At 44.0% G+C, this 21,353-nt stretch overlaps 1 protein-coding gene across 1 annotated transcript; it reads left to right on the forward strand.

Annotated features, from left to right (window-relative positions):
- Positions 1-12,760: 12,760 nt before the first annotated feature.
- Positions 12,761-13,849, forward strand: LOC149524697 (uncharacterized). Its single transcript, XM_089777289.1, has one exon. The coding sequence runs from the start codon at positions 12,893-12,895 to the stop codon at positions 13,844-13,846; it is 954 nt and encodes a 317-aa protein (XP_089633415.1). The 5' UTR covers positions 12,761-12,892; the 3' UTR covers positions 13,847-13,849.
- The last annotated feature ends 7,504 nt before the right edge of the window (positions 13,850-21,353 follow it).

Below are 21,353 nucleotides of genomic sequence, written 5' to 3' on the forward strand. Positions count from 1 at the left end.
CAAACAGTAAACTGACACTAAGTATTCTCTAAAATAAAACAGAAAAATTAGCGCAATATTGGGTTTTTTAAATGAAGTGTAGACATAGTACCATGATTCTTAATTCCCATGCCCAGCCTTCTCATATTAGTCTCGACTGAATCTAGTTGCTGTTCACAGTTGAATTTCACACTGCCAAAACTAGGGAAATTACCATCAATCTAAGATAAATGCAACATTGCATTCCTCTACAGTGACTCATTAAGGCTTGAACTTAAATCTATATTCTGATGGAGCACTGTTTAAAAGAAATTCTTAAATTATCAGTCATGCACATGCATACCCACCCACCTTCCAGTGGCTTAAAAAGGTCTAGTTGACAGAGCTGTGGATACACCTTGCTTAGCTTTATTCATTGTCTTTGTACAATGATAAAGCTAAACTCATGCATGTAGGGTGGCTTTTTTTCAAAAAGATTATGGACTTAATTGCTAGCAGCTATAGAAAAGAGCTGTGAAGATGACTGTATAAAGTGCAGTCAGTGGTACAAAGGAAGCTGGGAGTGTGTGTGAGGGGGAAGCGGGCTGAAGAGGGGGAATCCATTTTTAGTTAACTTTTGAAGTACAGAAATTTGGAGGCAGATAAGTTTTCCCCCTTCCTTCTCCCAGTGGATTGTCTAAGTTTATCCTATCATGGGGTGGATATATTACTGGGTGTGGGAATTAAACAATTAACTTATTTGGCAATATCCAGTAAAGAATTCAAGAATTTTCTCCAGAGTGACTTTCTATATAGAAATGTAGCTATTCAGGGAGTCTCTTCCAAATCTGCAAAAAATTATTTCCTTTGCCTAGCATCTAGTAAATAGACTATAAAATTACTGAAATCAAATAGAAATGATTTCTTGCCTATCTTTTTTTGAACAGTTAATGAAACTATCAGACTAGCATAGCACATTTATGTTCAACCTTGTGTGGATAGAGACCTCCCTGTTTTGGAGAAATGTATATGTTCATTCTTATCATAAGTACTCATTGTAGCAGAGCTTCCTTCATGTGTTACTCCCATTAAATAATCTCTAGGATGCTGAATTTGTTTGGGATAAGATGGAAAAAGGAATCATGGTTACTAAGTGATTAAGATTCTTGCCTAACACAGATGTGGTATCCTATTTTTAAAATGTTAATTTGTTCAGCCACCATGCAGTGCATTATAGTAATTTGTGAGCTATCAGTATGGGAATTTGAGTAGCACTTCAATGGTGGAGGAGAACACAGTAGGAAAATCTGCACCCTTTTAAATGTATTAAGAGAAGACTAAAAGAACGGAGTGTAAGCAAAACAGTTTTTTGAACATAGCAATTCTTTAACTGCCATCCTACATCATAAAATCCTTGTCTTTCATGACTTGACTTAATACACACCAGTGAAGTCAGTAACAGCAGCCCTGGAGCACTCATTTAATAAATATTGATAAAAGATAAGCCCATGGAACTCAGTGACTCTAAATTTTTAGAAGCAAAACTTGATTTGCCCCTTCACCTTTTTCCTGTTTGGCAAAGATTTGTTACTTTGCTTTTTGACTTAATGCAAGCTTCCACCCCAACTTCCTCTCCTTTAAAGAACAATGTGTGTTACTCTAAATGTGCTTAAGATTCAAAGTACTTTATCTAATAATGACAGAAGCTGGACCATTCTAGGCCTGCATTTCTTGTGGAATACAATACAGCAAAGTTGGAGGGGAAATATTTCAATGCAGTTTCATGGTAACAGATTATGAATGTCAGGTACTGTAGACAGTGGTACACTGAATCTGCAACATGCCAGGTTTTCATCTGGCGTGTAATTAAGAACTAGTCTAAAGGAGCTGTGCCTGTGCAATCAATGTCTCTTTATAAAGAGTTGTATGAGATGAAGATTTTTTTAGTAACTTTTATCAATTTTGGCTCGTATTCAAAAACCTTACCAAGAAATAAGGGTTACCTCAGTGTGTAGTTTTTGAACACTAACTACCTTGGATTTTTTTTAGCCCCTGACATAGCCCTACTCCTTCAAGTCTTTACTGAAACCCTTTTTTTTTAATGTATTAGTATGAATAAACTTGACCCATTCCATTTCACTGCCTCAAATACATGTGCATAAAAATGCTTCCTGTGAATTAAGCTGCTTCCAAGGCTCTGAGCAGGAGATGGGGGGAAGTAACCTAGTGCCAGAGATGGGAGTGGGAGGGGAAGCTGAAGTACTCAATTCTTTCTTTGCCTTAGTCTTCATGGAAAAAGTCAGCTCCCAGACATGCACTAGGCAATGCAGTATGGAAAGGGGGTGGACTGCCTCTTGTGGGGAATGTTAGGAACTATTTAGAAAAGCTACACATACACACATCTATGGTCCGGATTTAATGCGCCCGAGAGTACTGAGGGAGTTGGCAAATGTCATTACGGGGCCTTTGGCCATTATCTTTGAAAACTCATGGAGATCCTAGATTGGAAAAAAGGCAAATGTAGTGCCCATCTTTAAACAAGGAAGAGGGACAATCTAGGGAACTACAGACTGGTCAGCCTTACCTCAGTCCCTGGAAAAATCATGGAGGGGGTTCTCAAGGAATCAGTTTCGAAGCATTTGGAAGAGGGGAAAGTGATGAGGAATAGTCAACATGGATTCATGAAGGGCAAGTTGTGCCTGATCAATCTGATTAGCTTCTATGATGAGGTAACTGGCTCTGTGGACGTGGGATACCTTGACTTTGGCAAAACTTTTGATATGGTCTCCTACAATATTCTTGCCAGCAAGTTAAGGGGATATGGATTGGATAAATGGACTGTAAGACAGATAGAAAGCTGGCTAGACTGTTGGGCCCATCAACGGCTCGATGTCAGGTTGGCTGTTGGTTTCTAGCGGAGTGCCCCAAGGATCTGTTCTAAGACAGGTTTTGTTCAACATCTTTAATTACCTGGATGAGGGGATGGATTATACCCTCAAGTTTGCAGATGACACTAAGCTAGGGGGAGATGTAGATACACTGGAGGGCAGGGAGAGGGTCCAGAGTTCCTGGACAGGTTAGAGGATTGGGCCAAAAGAAATCTGAGGTTCAACAAGGACAAGTGCAGAGTCTTGCACTTGGGATGAAAGAATCCCAAGCATAGTTACAGGCTGGGCACTGAATAGCTAAGTAGCAGTTCTGCAGAAAAGGACCTGGGGATTATAGTGGATGAGAAGCTGGATATGAGTCAACAGTGTGCCCTTGTAGCCAAGAAGGCTAATGGCATATTAGGGTGCATTAGGAGGAGCATTGCTAGCAGATCCAGAGAAGTGATTATTCTCCTTTATTTGATTCTGGTGAGGCCACATCTGGAATACTATTGAGTTCCCCCCACTACAAAAAGGATGTGGATGCATTGGGGAGGGTCTAGTGGAGGGCGACCAAAATGATTTGGGGGCTGAAGCGCATGACCTATGAGGAGACGCTGAGGGATTTGGGTTTGTTTAGTCTGAAGAAAAGGAATTTGATAGCAGCCTTCAACTTCCTGAAGGGAGGTTCCAAAGAGGATGAAGAAAGACTGTTCACAGTACAGGCAGTCCCCAGGTTACGTACAAGATAGGGACTGTAGGTTTGTACTCAACTTGTATTTGTACTTAAGTCGGAACTGGCGTCCCGAGTTTCTCTGCCCCAGGGTTCCTGGAATCAGCCTGCTGATCAGTTTCAACAGCAGCTGAATCTGGACACCAGGGACAGAGCAGCTGGGGCGCTGCCGGGTAGGTCCCCGCAGCGCTGCACCTCGGCGCTGTGGGGACCAATCTGGCAGCACCCCAGCAGCTCTACCCCAGGTGTCCCCACGTCAGCCGCTGCTGAAACAAATCAGCAGGCTGATTCCAGGAACCCCGGGGCAGAGAAACTCTGTCGCGGGCTTCCTGTAGTCAGCCGCTGGTCAGTTTCAGCAGCGGCTGACTTCGGGACGCCTGGGGCAGAACAGCTGGGGTGCTGCTGGGTTGGTCCAGGAGCACCAAGGAGCGGCGCTGCGGGACCAACCGGCAGCGCCCCAGCTGCTCTACCACAGGCGTCCGCGAGAAAAGCCTGGTCTGCTGGGGGGAGTGCACTAGCTGCGCGCCCCCCCCCCCCCCAGCAGACCATGGAGATGCAGGTGGCGGGACCGAGACACACCGCAGTCCTGCTGCCCAGGTCCTCTGCGACTTTGCTCCGCGTCTCCCTGGTCTGCTGCCTCCTCCTCCCCCCCCCCCCCCCCAGCAGACCAGGGAGACGCGGAGCAGCTTTTCTCGCCCAGGAGGATGCGGGTGGCGGGACCATAGTGCATCTGGGCGGTCCCGCTGCCCGCATCCTCTGGGGCGAGAAAAGCCCTGTTTGTAAGTACGGATCCGACATAAGTCGGATCCGCGTAACTCGGAGACTGCCTGTAGTGATGGATGGTAGAATGAGGAGCAATGGTCTCAAGTTACAGTGGGAGAGGTTGAGGTTGGATATTAGGAAAAACTATTTCACTAGGAGGGTGGTGAAGCACTGCAATGTGTTACCTAGGGAAGCAGTGGAGTCTCCATCCCTAGAGGTTTTTAAGTTTCAGCTTGACAAAGCCCTGGCTTGGTTGACTTAATTGGGATTGGTCCTGCCTTGGGCAGAGGTCTCTTCCAGCTCTGTTCAGGCCCATTCCATTCATGGAATCAGTGAGTGTATGGTCAAAAGAGCAGCTTTTACTCCTTTATCCTTCAGCCACTGCATGTGTGGGGGAGAAGATGGGGAGGGAGGTGGCCTTTCTTACTGCTCTGAGGGAAGGATACAAATCCTGTCTTCATGTGTCACTTGCTGTCTCCAACGCGCAGTGCAGCACACTGACTTCCTGAGATCAGTGTTTAGAGTAGAGCCACCAGGGAATAGTGGCAGCAAGACTCCTTGCAATAGTATGGTGCTAGCAGCATTGAGCTTTGCAACTATCGACAAACGGGTCAAATCCATTCTTGTTCTGAGGATTTGCCAGTGTCTTGACCCCTGCTGCACACTCAGCAAAAGCATCCCCACTTAGATCAGTTTCTTGAACCATAAATTGTTAATCAAAGGTATGGTAAAGAATTGCCCTATCCTAAAACAAGCCTGGCTAAGACACCTACAAATAAAGGGACACCACCCAGCTGTTCACAAAACTCACACTGACTGCTAACCTACACAAGCTGCAATAACCCATCTTCATTTTACTAACAAATGTATATACCTATTCTAGTTTAAAAAATAAATTCCTCTGGCTTCAGGATTTCCTTGACATAATTAAAAATACAGTTAAACTGTATCTAGAATCACCCCATAAACTGATAGATGCCAGCAACATTTCACCAGACTCTTTCCACTCTGAGCATGCGTTGACACTGTGTGTGTGTGTGTGTGTGTGTGTGTGTGGGGAGGGGGGGTGGGGGGGGTTGGAAGAAGGTATGCAAATTGCACTCGCAATTGCGGATCTTCAGATGCTTTCTCTGAAAGTCTCTTCTGATATTTGGCACATCTACACGGGGCCAAATGTCGGAAAAATGTTCGGAAACCCTCTTATTCCTCATAAAATGAGATGTACATAGGCTTCCAAAGTGGAGGCTTTTCTAACATTTGGCACAGTGTAGATGGGCCAAATATCGGAAATCCTCTTTTGGAAAAAGAATTGGAAGAAGATATGCAAATGTAAATACCTTCTGATTATAAAAAAAAAAAAAGTGTAGCTGTAACCTGAGAGAGAACTGGTAGTATGTTAGACAGTATCTAGTATAATTGTGCCCTGATTTTGGCTGCGGTCTCATAAATACGAAATTGCTACAGAGTGTACCATACTGCTCCATGAAAGCTCAATCATTGGAGATTTTTAAATCTTCCCCAAGTGATTTATTCCTGTGCTTAACTATCCTGGGAGCTGGAAGCTTTTCCTAATTTCCAACCTAATCCTGACTTGCTGTAATTTAAGCACATTTTTCTTGTCCTATCCTCAGAGGTTGAGAATAATTTTCCTCCCTTTACTTTGAAACACCTTTTTAGGTACTTGAAAGCTGTTTGTCCCCTCTAGTTTTCTCTTTGCCAGACTCTACAAACCCAGGTCTTCCCACATAGGTCATGTTTTCTAAACCATTAATTATTTTTGTTGCTCTTCTCTGGACCTTCTCCAGTTTCTTCACATCTTTCTTGAAATGTGGCACACAGAACTACACAATATGCCAGTTGAGACCTCATGAGTGCAGAGTAGAGCAGACGAATTATGTGTCTAACTTACTTGCAATACTCCTGCCAATGCATCCCAGAATCATGTTTGTTTTTTTTTCAATAGTCTCAGACTGTTGACTCTCATTTGGCTTGTGGCCACTATGACCTCTACATCTTTCTGCAGTACTCCTTCCTAGACGGCCATTTTGTAGGTGTGAAATTGATTGTTCTTTCCTAAGTGGAATACTTTGCATTTGTACTTACTGAAGTTCATCCTGTTTACATCAGATCATTTTTCCACTTTGTCTAGATCATTTTGAATTATAATCCTATTCTCCAAAACTCCTGCAATCCCTATCTGACTGGCATCGACTGCAACATTTATAGGCATACTCTACAACATTACCTAAATTGTTGCTTTTTTAAAGTTATTTTTCTAAGCAGACAGCTTTGGCTGAAATGTTAAAATTAGGATTGCTTCATTCAAAAATTCTTTGCTTGGTGTACCCAAAACCATCACAATCCAACATTGTAGTATTTTAAGAAGGACTCTGAAAACTGTTTAAAATAATTAGAAGTTTGATTGCCTATCATGCTGAATTGTACAGTCAAACCAAAGTACAGTTGATTAGTGTAATTCTTAGTGGTTTTGCTGGTATTTATTCCTAAATCACCATTGTCCTTTGCACTTTACCATAAAATATGACATCACCCTGACCCAAAGATATGAGGTAGGAGAGAGTAATGAAAAGTGATTTTTGGATTGGAAATGTTAAATGTCACTTGCTAGTTCTGTGACTTGTGTATATATTTTGCGCAACATTTTAATAAATTGAGATGATATTGAGGTGTTTGGCCTAGAATTTGTAGGCCTGTTTCTGATATGGCAAAAGGAATGAATGTGTCTTTTTAAATGAAAATCTTGTGTGACAAGGCCTGGACTGATGTATCGGTCCTTCAGAACTTCTTAATGTTAATGATGTAATACTAGAAAAGAGTAGTAATAATAATGGAGATTGCCTATCTCCTAGAACTGGAAGAGACCTTGCAAGGTCATTGAGTCCCATCCCCTGCCTTCACAGCAGGACCAAGTACCATCCCTGATGAATTTTTGCCCCAAATGGCCTCTGCAAGGATTGAACTCACAACCCTGGGTTTAGTAGGCCAATGCTCAAACCACTGAGCTATCCCTCCCCCATAAATGTTCTTCATAAGTGACCCACTTTTCACTTAGGTGGTGCTCAGCTGTGGGAAGAGACACCGATAGGTCCTTCTGAGATTAATTGTAAGCCAAGCACCTCATCTGGCAGGGGAATGAAAGAGCTACGGCAAGTATTATAGCTGTAGAGCAGGTCATCAGGATTTTGATGTCCCTTTTTCACTGCCTCTGAGACAGTGTCTTCCTGTTTTTCTTTTCCTAGGGAAGACTTGGGAAGGAGAAATGAGTGGGGCTTAACTGGTCACCCATTCTTTCCTACAGAGTTCCTTTACAGAGAACTGAGAATATGGTTCTCTTCCCTTAAACTCCTGGGACATGTCTATTCAGCAGGGTTAAAGTCGAATTAAGCTACACAACTTCAGCTACATCCATTGCGTGGCTGAAGTCAAAATAGCTTGATTTGGCTTTTGGTGCTGTCTAGACAACAGGAAGTCAAAGGAAGAGCACTCTGTTTTCCAACTTCTCTTACTCCTCGTGAAATGAGGGTTATGAGTTAGAGTAAGAAATCCTCCAGCTTGACATTATTTTGAAATAAAGGCTTATAGTGTAGATGCGCACTGTCAGTTATTTCAAAATAATGCTGCTATGTAGACGTACCCCTACAGAATGGCTTCCACCCATTTTGCCAAACATCTGTGGCATCCCTGCCTGTCTCTGAGGGAGATGTGTGGATGCCTTCATGTTCTTAAAAATAAGACATTTGACACACCATTAAGAAATCCCTTGCCATTGTTGTCATATGTCAATGATAATCTCATAGTCATTCGTCTAACACTGCACATGGAATATTTCTGGATGAATGAAAAATGTGATCTCTAAAACTGTCTCTCTGCCTTCCTCTAACATTTCTGCTTGCAATCTTTCCCAGTCTCCTTCTGTTTGGCGTGCAGCCTCCAAGAGTTTGCAGAAATTGCACTGTCATCTTTGATCAAAGGAGATGTGAGTTATAACTGAGAGAATCCCTCTGCAAGTAAAAGCTTTCTTCCAGGCAAATGTCAAGTGCTATGCTGGGGTTATAGAAGTGACACTAGTTTTATTAAAGATGTAACCTTTAGTAGCATAAAGGTGGTAGTGTGTATGTGATTACTTGGGAAAGTATGGTAATTAGAAGGTAGGTTAAAGCTACTTCTATGGCAGTATAATGAAAACCATATACTGTGTACTTTATATCATCCCATTATATGTGCTAGCCTCCTAAAGAAGTTCTATAGATTTTTCATTTTCAGAGCTATTAAACACCCTAAGAAAAATCCATACATATTTTATGCTAAAAATGCAGAGTATAGGGCATCTTGGAAATGGCACAAATGCCTTGATGAAGTGCCATGACTCACGACACAGACTTTGAGGAAAATACAATTTTGTATTATGCCTCATTTTCAATATCTTCATGGATTATTTGATATATACATGGTACACTGAACATGTCAGTTAATGCACAATAAAGTAGCATCTTATTTAACATGAAAACGAGCATCTCACCAGAGTATTGTCAGTTAATGCTGTTAGTCATCCTTCACATTATATTGTATCACTTAGTACTGCCACACAGACACAAATGTATAACCAAAGGTTTCCTGTTAGTTGGACTGCTACTTTTATGCTCTAGCCAATTGCAGTAATGGCACTTAAAAATCCATGGCCAGCAAGAGAATGAAATTATTTGGGTTCAGTTTGTTTCCTCCCCCAACACAGATTCTTCAAACAGAAAAAAATGTCCTTGAGTTTAAACTAGATGAGTTTGAAGGATATGCTGATCATCTGGTATTCTAGGTTAAGAATTGTCTTTGTATGGGTTATATGAAGAATACCTCAAACTTAACTAAGCAATTACACACAATTATATTTTTTTCTTTTGAGAAGTACATATTAATTTCCCCATACACGGCCCTGAAGAAATGGCTACGAGGCAATTTACAGTCTTTCATGTGGTACAATGCTAAATTATAAATATTGTAGGGGGCTTATTATGAGTTCTCATACAGTGGTTCTAATAAGTTACTTAAGTAGAATACTCCTAATTTGGTCTGTAACATACCAAGACCAAACTGAGATCCCATGGGTTCACAATTGGCTTTGGAGTTGGTGGTTACTCTGCAGGAGGGAGATGCGATGCTTTTTGCCTAGAATGCTAACACAGAATCTGTGATTGCACTCTCCAAGGCCCAGAGAAACAAAGATACTTAAGTATTGCGATGTCTGACCCCCTCTATGCCCTGCTGCTTAGTGGACTCTTCAGACTTGAGTTAGGTGCCCAGGCTGCTAGGCACATAAGGAAGGGTTCCTCAAAAATCCAACATGCTGAGCAGGAAACTGGCTAATTTAACCAGACAGGAAATGCAGAAGAAAGGTTGGGGGAGTCAGAGGGAGGAGTGAACATAGGGCCAGATCTTCAAAGGTATGTATGCATTGTGATAGGTATGAAAGCTTGTAAGAGGATAGTAGAAGGAAAATATATAAGCTCATGGATGTTAAAGGACCTCAACTCCTTCTCTGCTGATAGGGAAATCTCAGCTCAATTAGGCAGCCCTTAATTGGATTCAGGTGTCTAAACTCTTTTTAAAAACCCTCCCCTGTGGAAGAAGTAGAGACACACACCAAGGCTGAGATTAGTTGCTACTAGCCTAGTAACTGCAGGGAAGTGGCTTTGCCCCTTTCCATAGGGGAAGCAGACAACACATAATTACCATTTATCTGTGCCTGAGGAACATGGCTTACAGGCCAGAGAGAGGTATGTCTCTTCACTTGGGATTGAGGGTTAGAGTACTAATCTGTAGTGGTATTTTTATGGCCTTGCTACAAATTGGGAAGAACAGGGATTTGACTCTACATCTGGGGAACAGAGGCTGGGCAAAGGGAGAGAGGAAGTTGTGTCTACCAATGTAGACACATGTCCCTCATTGAAAATTCCTGACCTATATGTCTCAGCTGTTTTTTAGTGTACCCTTGCTGTACTGGAAAGACAGACATTCTCCAATCTCATATTCTACTTCAGGGTCTCTGAACTTTGGAGTTCAGTGCTAGTATTCTGGTGGGGCCACATCAGGACTTAGATGACTTCATAAATGCTGACCAGCGGAAACTCAAGTGCCTATGGGGATAGGCTGCAGCTGAATAGCAATGATGTCAGCAATGCGTGACAGAAATGCCAAGTTCAGTAAAAGCCTTTCAGTTTGTCAGTCTTTCCTTCCATAGAAAGATGAGACACTATAATGGTAAATATGGGGGAATGCTAAAAAGAAGTGTGTGTGAAGAAATGAATGAGTTTTCTGAAGCACTAATAGACCATTACCGGAGATAACTGATGGCTCACATGTGAAGAATCAAATCAGCCAGAAAAGAAATGCCTTGGAAAATAATGTAGGGACTAAGTGCTGAACTAGCAGAAGTTTGGGACTCAGTGGGAGACAATATGCTGTTCTGCTTCAGAAGCAGGATTTTGTTTAAATCACAGTGTGAGCAAATTACAAAATAGAGCTGAAGATTAGTTTTCCACATGTGTATTTATTATTTAAATAAATGGTGGTTGACTAGTGAATGATGATCATGCTTGGCCATTCTCTTGGCTATTTCTGAAGCTCTTTAATGGTTACATATCTCTCATTTGTTTAATAACCTTGCTTTTTAACAGACAAAAACAAGACAATTATAGTTCCAGCTGCAACATTTACAGCTACTTCTATGGCATTATTTTTAATTACTTCTGATTTTTCACATCAGTTTCAAAATCTAGAGAACTAAACTTTTTTGCATTAATAATCCATATTAACTAAAGAAAATTAAGTTCTTCTTCGGGTAGTTCCCGTGGGTGCTCCACGTTTGGTGTCGGGCTGGTCCCGGCGCCACGAATCGGAGCTTCCCAGAGCTGTTATCGACCGGGTCGCGCATGCGCGAGCAGCCTTCGCGCCTTTGAACAGCTGCGCGCGATCCGGTCCCCGCCAGTTCCTCTCATCCACCCCTGGTCACGGACGGAGCTCTCCTCATCTCCTCATTTACCTCACAAAAAGTTTAAGAAAGATTTACAGAATAACTTCTATTTACTGCTTTGGTCTTCATAGAAAGAGAAAACAAAACAACTCTGATATATTTAATTTTTAAGACTGATAGTTGAAAGCGCGGTTTCTCGATACTTTGGCCGCAGCAGTCTTTAGCCTCGCCGGCTCATTCCTTAAAAATAATAATAATAATAATAATAATAAAAATAATAAATAATAAAAAAATAATAAAAGAAACGGGAACAAGAGAACAAGCCAACATAGAGAGGCACGAAATAAACACCTCTCAAACTGTTAAAATGCCGGGTTCCCCCGGTTTCAAAAAATGCTGCATGTGCAGAGAGTCTATGCCGCTCTCGGACGGTCATTCTGCCTGTGTTCGCTGCCTTGGGGAGGCGCATATTCCTCAAAAATGTGTCCATTGTGTGAAACTTACAACTAGAGCTCGTAAGGAGCGAGAACGGCGACTCAAGGAAATCCTGTTTGATAAGGCACTGATGCCTTCTACTTCAACAGGCTCCTCTGCCTCAGACCCCACTCTGGAAAAGCGGAGGGCTCCTTCCCCGACTGCGCCTTCCCCAAAGAGGAAGAGAGCCTCTCCTGCTAAGTCCCTGCCAATAGCCCCACAGTCGCGGGGCAGCGCAGGAGAGAAGCCGGGTGCCTCTGGTTCCAGGGCAGCCCGCACACCGGCAGCGAAAAAGCCGCCCGGCACCACAGGAGCCTCTTAAAGGGCCAGCTCCATCGGCACCTACGCTCCCGGTGCCGACCCCACCAGCCTCTTCAGTCAATTCTCCTCACAGGGAGCTGTCCTCAGCACCATGCGCACCTGGAGTGCATGCTACAAAGCAAATGCCTGCCTCATTACACTCCACTGAACCTACAACCCTGCAGACTTCATGTCAGGAACAGCTACCACCACAGCCTTCTAAAGCAGCATCCAGACCAGATGCTCAGGCGCTTTCTCTTTCACCCTCTCCAGAGGCATCCCCTCATCTGTCTTCTCATGCTGACCGCACCGCGGCACACAGGAAACATTACAATCGCAGTGCGTCATCTCATCATCATTACCATAGGGAGCATAGCTGTTCGCATCACAGGTGTTCCATATCTCGATCTCCTTCCAGACATTCCCTAACACACTCACCACGGCGCACGTACTATGTCAGGCACAGCAGCGATAGATCTTCTAGACACTCGTCACCTGCAGACTCTGTCCAACATGACTCGCACTATCATAGTCGCTACTATAGCGAATTCTCTCGATATAGCCGGTCACGATCTCGCCGTAGGTCACCATGCTCCTGTTGGTCGATCAGTCTGTGTTCCACACACTCCAGACCACAAGAGCAGTCCTCGCTCAGGCCTGCATTGCCTCCACGATCCCTGACCCCTCGATCGCAGCAATCAGACCCGGAGGAGGGACAACTTTCTGAGTCAGAACCAGACAGGTCACCTAATGCTAACTCCTCCGTACCTTCGCCAGATGAAGCTGTAACTCCGGCTGAAACGTCACCCCCTGATGACCTTCAAGGAGTTCCAAGATCTTTTTAGACGTGTAGCACAATCCCAAGAGGTACAATTTACTGAGACCCAGGGAAAGCAACATAAAGTGTTCAAAAATTTACACCCGAAGCAGCAGTGGAAGATTGCCCTACCGATAGATGAAGCCATTATGGAGGTGGCCGAAGAGATTTGGCAAACGCCAACATCAGTACCACCTACTAACAAAAGAGTGGATAAGAAGTACTTCGTACCATCCAAAGGACTGGACTTTCTTTTTAATCACCCCCAGCCTAATTCGTTGATCGTCGACGCAGTCCGCCATAAGGCAAAGACTCCTCACTTCAGGAACTCCCTTCCGGACAGGGACTCTAAGAAACTAGATTTATTCGGACGTAAGGTCTATTCTTCCTCAACCTTACTCCTCCGAATTGCTAACTATGCTGCACTCCTATCAAACCATAATTTTGACAACTATTCCAAGCTCCCTGAACTCATGCAACACCTTCCGGACAGCAAGAGACCCCTTCTAAAAGCTGTAGTTCAAGAAGGATTCGCGGCATGCAGAACATCCCTTCAAATCGCCGCTGATGTAGCGGACACCGCTGCGCGAGCCATGGTAACAGGTATCGCCATGCGCAGAGCCTCATGGCTATTGTCGGCAGGAGCTCCTAAGGAGCTACAGACCAAAGTCGAGGATTTGCCCTTCGATAGGCAAAAGCTGTTTGCCTCCACGACCGACGAGATTCTACACTCGGGGAAGGACTCACGTACTACCCTCAGAACTTTGGGTATGTACACGCCGCCCTTCAGGCAAAGGAGATACTACCCATTCCAAAGGAGGTACGATTATTCATCATATAAGCAACAGCAACGTGGACCTGAACAGCCCAAATTCCGACAGCATCCGCAACGCAAACGCCAACAACAGAATCGCCCACCAACCCGACCGGCTTCTAGGCAGCAGGTTTGACTCCTATGCCAAGGACTCGAACATGCCTCCAGTAGTCATCACACAAAAGCCTGTTTCCAGCATATTCAATCACCGGCTGAAGCCCTACCTACATCAATGGGCCAGCATTACGTCGGACCGATGGGTCTTAGAGCTGATAACATCAGGCCTCTCGATTCCGTTCATCTCAGTTCCGCCCACTACCCCTCCCACCCCGGCCCTTATCGTGAACCCATCTCACGAGACCGTTCTTCGGGAAGAAATCCTCCACCTTCTAAGCATAGGTGCCATAGAACGAGTCCCAAGGGAGTTTCGGGGAAAAGGGTTTTACTCCAGGTACTTCCTGGTTCCCAAAAAGTCAGGGGGCTGGAGGCCAATCCTCGACCTAAGAGGTCTAAATCGTTTCATCCGCAAGCAGCGCTTCAAAATGACCACGCTGGTCAAGATCATACCAGCACTAAACAAAGGAGACTGGTTCGCAGTCCTAGATTTACAGGACGCATATTTCCACATCTCAATCCATGTAGCACACAGACGATTCCTACGCTTTGTGGTAGGGGACAATCGCTTCCAGTTCAAAGTACTTCCGTTTGGCCTTGTATCGGCACCAAGAGTGTTCTCCAAAATGCTAGCGGTCGTAGCGGCCCACCTACGCAGAACAGGAGTCGCAATTTTCCCCTACCTAGACGACTGCCTGATCAAGGGTCACACTCACGCAGAGACCTCCCACGTGGTGACGGCCACTCAGGCTCTATTCAAATCCCTCGGCCTTGTTGTAAACACAGAAAAATCCCAACTACAACCGACACAAATCCTTATCTTCATAGGAGCTCGGCTGAACTCCCTCGAGGAGTGAGTGCATCTGCCGGTCGAGCGTTTCCAAGCCATAAAAGACTTGGTGACAACGATCTTGCAGTCCCCTCTACTACCAGTCCGCGTATACCTGCAGCTCCTGGGTCATATGGCGGCTACTACGATCATCGTGCGGCACGCAAGACTACATTTGCGGTGCCTACAGCAGTGGCTGACCACCGTGTACAATCCCATCAGACACAGTATTCGCAAAGCCGTTGCGATTCCCGTGCGGGTCAAGCAGTCCCTGCACTGGTGGACTGACCCCAGCAACATGCTATCAGGAGTTCCTTTTCACGCGCCACAACCAGTAAGAGACAGAACCACAGACGCGTCTCTCATGGGCTGGGGTGCTCACATGGATGCCGAAAAGGCCCAAGGCCGCTGGTCCCCAGCAGAGATGTTGTTGCACATCAACCTCCTCGAGCTGCGGGCAGTGTTTCATGCATGCAGGCGGTTCAAGAGGCACATAAAAGGCACAACGACAAGAATTCTCAGAGACAACATCGTTGCGATGTACTATGTGAACAGACAAGGCGGTGCTTGCTCCAGGTCCCTTTGTGCAGAGGCGGTTCACTTGTGGAAGTGGTGCATTCGAAACGACATCTTTCTCGTGGCTGCATACTTACCCGGTGCGAACAACACCATCGCAGATGCGCTGAGCAGACATTTTTATCAGGACCATGAGTGGGTAATTCGCACGGTGTCAGCCGACGGTCAGGGCAGTGTGTGTGTGTATGCTTCCGAGAAAAGGTTTAACGTCTGTGTCTTTACTGCTAGGACCGGGGTCCCTTCGCAGAGGGTGGCCAGCAGGCCAACAGACGCCCCGTTATATAGAAAGAGCTTATTACACCTTAGATTTTAACTGCTAGAACACAGGGGTTCCTTCGCAGCGGGCAGCCTGGGAAAGGCTGGAAAGGTGCCCCAACGGATCTTGTCACCTGGGAGTGACACAGATCCAAACGCCTAAGCTCTCCCTATGTCTGTCCCTTTATGACCGGCTGAAGTTCTTTTAAATTGTGCTTGGTTCTGTTACAGCAACTGAAGGAGTCAGGTTAAAACTTAAACAGTTACAGGTTTATTAAAAGACTTATAAAAGCATATGGTTACAATGGCTATTGCTCTATTTCTTAAATGCTAACAAATACAGATTTTAAAAATGGTTACAAAGAAAATAAAGATAGAAAATAGAAATAATGGTACTAAGTGACAGCTTAATCTTTAAAGAGCTCTAAGTCTATGTATATATATACTTAAACAAAGGACCACATCCAGGTACAATTTTTACCCCTTTCTGTGCCTCTCGACTCCAGCGTGTCAGGCCAGGGCCGGTCTCTCAATTCCTAGGAAAGACGAATACGAGGTGGGCGTCCCCTTGGAACCTCCGGAGATCAAACACCTAACCCGACCAGCAGATAGATGGTAGATTGACACTCAAAGAGAATGCGCTGCTGGACCTATCTTTATACCCCTGGGGGCCCGTATTCTCTTTCTTATCTAAGATGCCGAATTCTACTGGTCCGTTTTGTGGCGCCAGTTCTTACAAGCAAGTTTCAAGTTAATTTACACTTGCAAGAGAGATAACTAAATTGTGAGCACTAGACATTTTTTTACTGGGCGAGAGATTCCTCCCCCCGCGGATGGATGTGTGTTCGTATCAATATGGGTTAAGTCAAGGGCACTCCTTGGCAGCCTCTTGGTCAGCAATTGGCATATCTCTGTTTATAGCCATTCACGGTCACACAGCCTGGGCCTTCTGCTCTGTGTGCCTGTATGCTCCAGGCAAGCAAAAATGGATGTTACAAGGGGATTCCTGTCTGGCTACACACGGATGTCCTCCTACCCCTTTTCCACCGCTGGGGTCACCCGGAGGTAGATCTCTTTGCCACAAGGACCAATGCGAAATGCAGAACTTACTGCTCCAGAGCAGGAGTGGGCGCTCGCTCCCTGGGAGATGTGTTTCTTCTTCACTGGGGAACATCACTGTTATATGCATTCCCTCCTGTTGTGCTCATTCCCAGGGTACTAGAGAAGATTGTCATGGACAAGGCACGAGTGCTGCTCATAGCCCCTGCTTGGCCCAGGCAACCGTGGTATTCGACCCTCCTGCAGCTCTCGACGCATACACCGCACCGATTTCCTCACCTACCGGACCTGCTGTCGCAGCAGAACGGCTCCCTTCTTCATCCGAAGCTGGACACCCTACACCTAACAGCCTGGATGGTAGATGGTTCAGCACGTCCGAGATGCTTTGTTCAGATCAGGTAAAGCGCATCTTGCTATATAGCAGGTAGGTCTTTCTGGTAGATTCTTTCCTATCTAAATGGTCGAGATTCGCTCACTGGTGCGCTCCTAAGGACCTCGATCCTCTTATCTCACCACTGAATGTCATACTGGATTATATTCTCCAGCTGCAGACTACTGGTCTGTCCATATCATCGCTTAGACTCCATGCAGCAGCAATTGCGGCCTTCCACCTTCCCATCGAAGGGAAGTCAGTGTTTTCCCACCCCATGGTGACAAGATTTTTTTTAAAGGTCTCGTTAACCTCAATCCACCAGTCAGACCCCCGCCACCTGCGTGGAGTCTTGACCTGGTCTTAGATGTTCTAACAAGACCTCCATTCGAACCCCTAGCAACTGTACCATTGCCGGTCCTTACAATGAAAGAACTTTTTCTCCTTGCTATAACGTCAGCACGCAGGGTGAGTGAGCTCGTAGCACTGATGTCATCACCCCCTTATACAGTTTTTACCAAGGACGCTGTAACATTGAGATCTCACCCAGCCTTTCTACCGAAGGTCTGCACTGAGTTTCACATCAATGAGCCAATCGTTCTACCATGCTTTTACCCAAAACCTCACACGTCAAGGCAGGACGCTCTCCTGCACACTCTAGACGTCTGTCGGGCGCTAGCTTTCTATATAGATAGAACCCGTGATGTTAGGAAAACGGACCGTCTTATTGTTTCCACCTCGGGACACTCTAAAGGTCAAGCTTTATCTGCCCAACGCATTTCGAAGCTCGTCGTCTCTTGTATTACTACCTGCTACAACATTTGTAAGAGGCCACTTCTATCACAGCCTAGAGCCCACTCTACGCGGGCAATGGCTACGTCAACAGTCTTTGTCAGAGGAGTCCCGCTACGTGACATATGTCGCGCAGCTACATGGTCTTCCAACACAACGTTCTCAAGACATTATGCGATCGTGCAGTGCTTGGCTTCCGACTCAGCTCTGGCCTCAGCAGTGCTGCCAAACCATCAGAATCGTGATTACGTAGCCCACGTCTAGTGGATTACTGCTCCGGAGTCACCAAACGTGGAGCACCCACGGGGACTACCCGAAGAAGAAGGAGAGGTTACTCACCTTCGATGCAGTAACGATAGTTCTTCGAGGTGTGTCCCCGTGGGTGCTCCACGACCCGCCCTCCTCCCCGCTATGGAATCTTGTTGAATTATCTCTTTCAGATGGGCAGTAAGAGGAACTGGCGGGGACCGGATCGCGCGCGGCTGTTCAAAGGCGCGAAGGCTGCTCGCGCATGCGCGAGCCGGTCGATAACAGCTCTGGCAAGCTCCGAATCGCGGTGCCGGGACCAGCCCGACACCAAACATGGAGCACCCGCAGGGACACACCTCGAAGAACTATCGTTACTGCACCGAAGGTGAGTAACCTCTCCTTATTCACCCCTGTAGATCTGTTATTGGAAATCAGCTTTTAAGTTTCTGAGTTTAATGTTTTTCTATTTTCAGTCATCATTATATATTGTTACCGAAGTTGTTTTTCCAAATTCTGTCTAAAGCACTGATTATTAATAAACATTTAACAATTGATGGAAAACTACCTTCCAGTATAGAAGGACGGAGTGTTAGGGTTTCCTGGTGGTTAGTTTTTGTTGTTGTTGTTGTTTGGTTGGTTTTTTGCACGGCTGTTCACTTGTCTCTGAACTATTCTATCTACACTAATACCGTACTGCAGTTATTCACAACTAAAATGGATTTGTTCAGATTTCCAGTGCAGGTATTGACTTAAAAAAACAAACATGTCTATAGTCCTTAAAACCTCCTGCAACATGCTGACACTTCCATCATAAATTTAAAAAAAAAATCTACTATAGAGATGCACTTGCAGCTCCATAATCTTGCATTGAAATGTACATTTGAAGTATGAATTCCCTATATATCACACTTTAATGATTGAATGTGGTCTCCAAATTTTAAACAATAATTCCTCTGTGTACAACTCATTTTCCTATAATATTTTGGATACATGTAGAAACCTTGTCAGAGATGTTAGCTTTCTGATGCTTCTTCTATCACTTTTTCAACACTGTTTCAGTTTTGAAATGACGCTTGTTCGAAACAGCACCAGAACATGATTATGCAAATGACGCATGGGATATTTAAATCCCCACTTCATTTGCACTTTCGATGTCTAATTTACATCCCTCTGCTGTCAGAGGGATGTAGTTTAGCTGTAGCCTAAGAGTGCAGCTCCTTTACAGACTACTCATTTCTTCTATAATTCCTGCTCTGCAGTACAAACCTACTTACCATCACCCTTCTATATCTAGTCCTATGACACACTGACCCAAAATATCCTCTCCCACATAATCCATTTTCCTACCTGGCTCCCCCTGAAAAAAAAAAAGTTCTTTCCTACCCTATTACTCATAGAAATGGTCTGCTTCTCCCCAGCGCCCCCATCAATTGTACAGCTTCCTTTCTGTTCAGTCACTTCAAACAGGTTCTCCATGAGCTCCCCTCAGTTCCCACAGTGTTGCCCTGCTCCTCATGTTTCCTACACAACTGCTGATCCTCCTCAAACAGAGCTGCTCCTACTGTTGTCCACCTGTTACTATATACCTCCCTTATTCTCACCCTTACTTATCATGTTAAACCAGCAACACACGAAAGAAAGCGGTGAGTGAATGCCATTACTTTTTCTGGCTCTTGAATGTAGTTATTATCCATTAATAAAAGAAATATAAAAAATCATTTTTCCTTCTTGTCATGTTCTGCCTTGCATTCATACTTTATTTTCTTAAAGGTTATTTCTATTTCAACAACCATTTAACATGTTGATTTGTAACTAAGTATAGCCTTTGCACTAAATTTTGTACATTTAGCTGAGTAATTATATAGCTTAACATACATTTATTCAGATTCTTTATTTTTTTACGGTTTTTATGTTGGAAAATGGTGAGTGAGCTTATTTACTAGATTGTTTTACTGTGATTTGTGTCATGCTCTTTTTGGATGGAAATTGGAATTCAATTCAAATTTGCAAAACATTTCAGAAAAATTTCATTAGTTAAACTATCTGAAATGTGTTGGATACAGTTTTTTCATATGTAATCAAAATATATATTTTGCATGTTAAACTGATTAAACAATGTGCAGTTAGTGAATTGAACTGATTGTATCTAGTCACCATATCATTCAAGATTTCAAGAACTAGTAACTCTCATCCTCTCACACCTAATTTTTGATCTTAGGCTATGACTACACTGCACTTTCATCAATAAAACTTTTGTCGATGGGGGAAAAAATACTCCCCTGACTGACGAAAGTTTTACTGATGGAAAAACTCCACTATGGACAGCATATTGTTGGTGAGAGATGCTCCCCTTTCAATAAAGCTTCCATCCCTATAAAAAGGGGTGCTTTTATTTTGTCAGCAAAAGAGCCCTCTCTGCTACTGATTCTACAGTACTACACTGCATTTCTTACAGCGGCACAGTTTTTGCCACTTTAAGGTGTGCATTGTACTGTAGGTATACCTTTAGACTGGTAGTGGAAGTCAAACTTACCTGCTTTTTTCAATTCCAGATTTTTTTTTTAACGTTGGCAACAGACATATACTGCTTAATATTTTGTATTCACTTTTATACATTTGGAGAAAGTCAAACCACTGGACCAACTGAGTTAACTGAAATGAAGAAAACATTTTTTCTGCAATTGTAGAACCTACTGCTATCAAAAACTTAAGTGCATTTACAAATATTGGTTTCAAGTACTTAGCCAGTAGCTTCCATCTGTTCAGTGGTGTGACTTTCTCCATAACTTTGGCAGCAGATATGTATTTAATATATTAATCATTTTAAATGTTAAGTTATGGCCCTAATACAGTTAATTGATAAACATTTAGATAAAAATGGTTTGTTTTTTTTAAATAAGTCACTGGCTTTTACTCACCTGGATTATAATTAACTCCTCCCCCCCCCCTCCCCAAACCTTTAGAATTCAACACACAACAACTGCCATTTTACAGATAGAGGGCCAAGAGGATTGGCCTAGATTCAGAGGGATATTTAGGTTCCTCATATTGCAATCAATGGAAATTTGGAGCTACTATAATTTTCCTATGTGTCTTGTCCCTATTCCTTGCATTGTTCTGATCACTTAACCTGCTTCAGAACAGATTACACTCCTCCACATTTCTTGGCAGCTGCCCCATCTCTGTCATCCCTCACACTCATAAACTAAAACAATCTCTGCTGCCATTTAAACTTGAATTCCTACTGACTTCACATTTGGATTTTTATAAGCCTTTTTATAGATACACAATGCCACATTTCTGCCTTGTTTAACAGCCAGGTATGTAATAAACTTCATTTTTTTACACAAATGCTTCTTATACCACGTGTATCAGCAGCACTGTTGGCTTACACTTGCT

The sequence above is a fragment of the Pelodiscus sinensis genome, chromosome 3 (assembly GCF_052426305.1).
Source record: "Pelodiscus sinensis isolate ZL-2025 chromosome 3, ASM5242630v1, whole genome shotgun sequence".
In the NCBI taxonomy this organism is placed as follows: Eukaryota; Metazoa; Chordata; order Testudines; family Trionychidae; genus Pelodiscus; species Pelodiscus sinensis.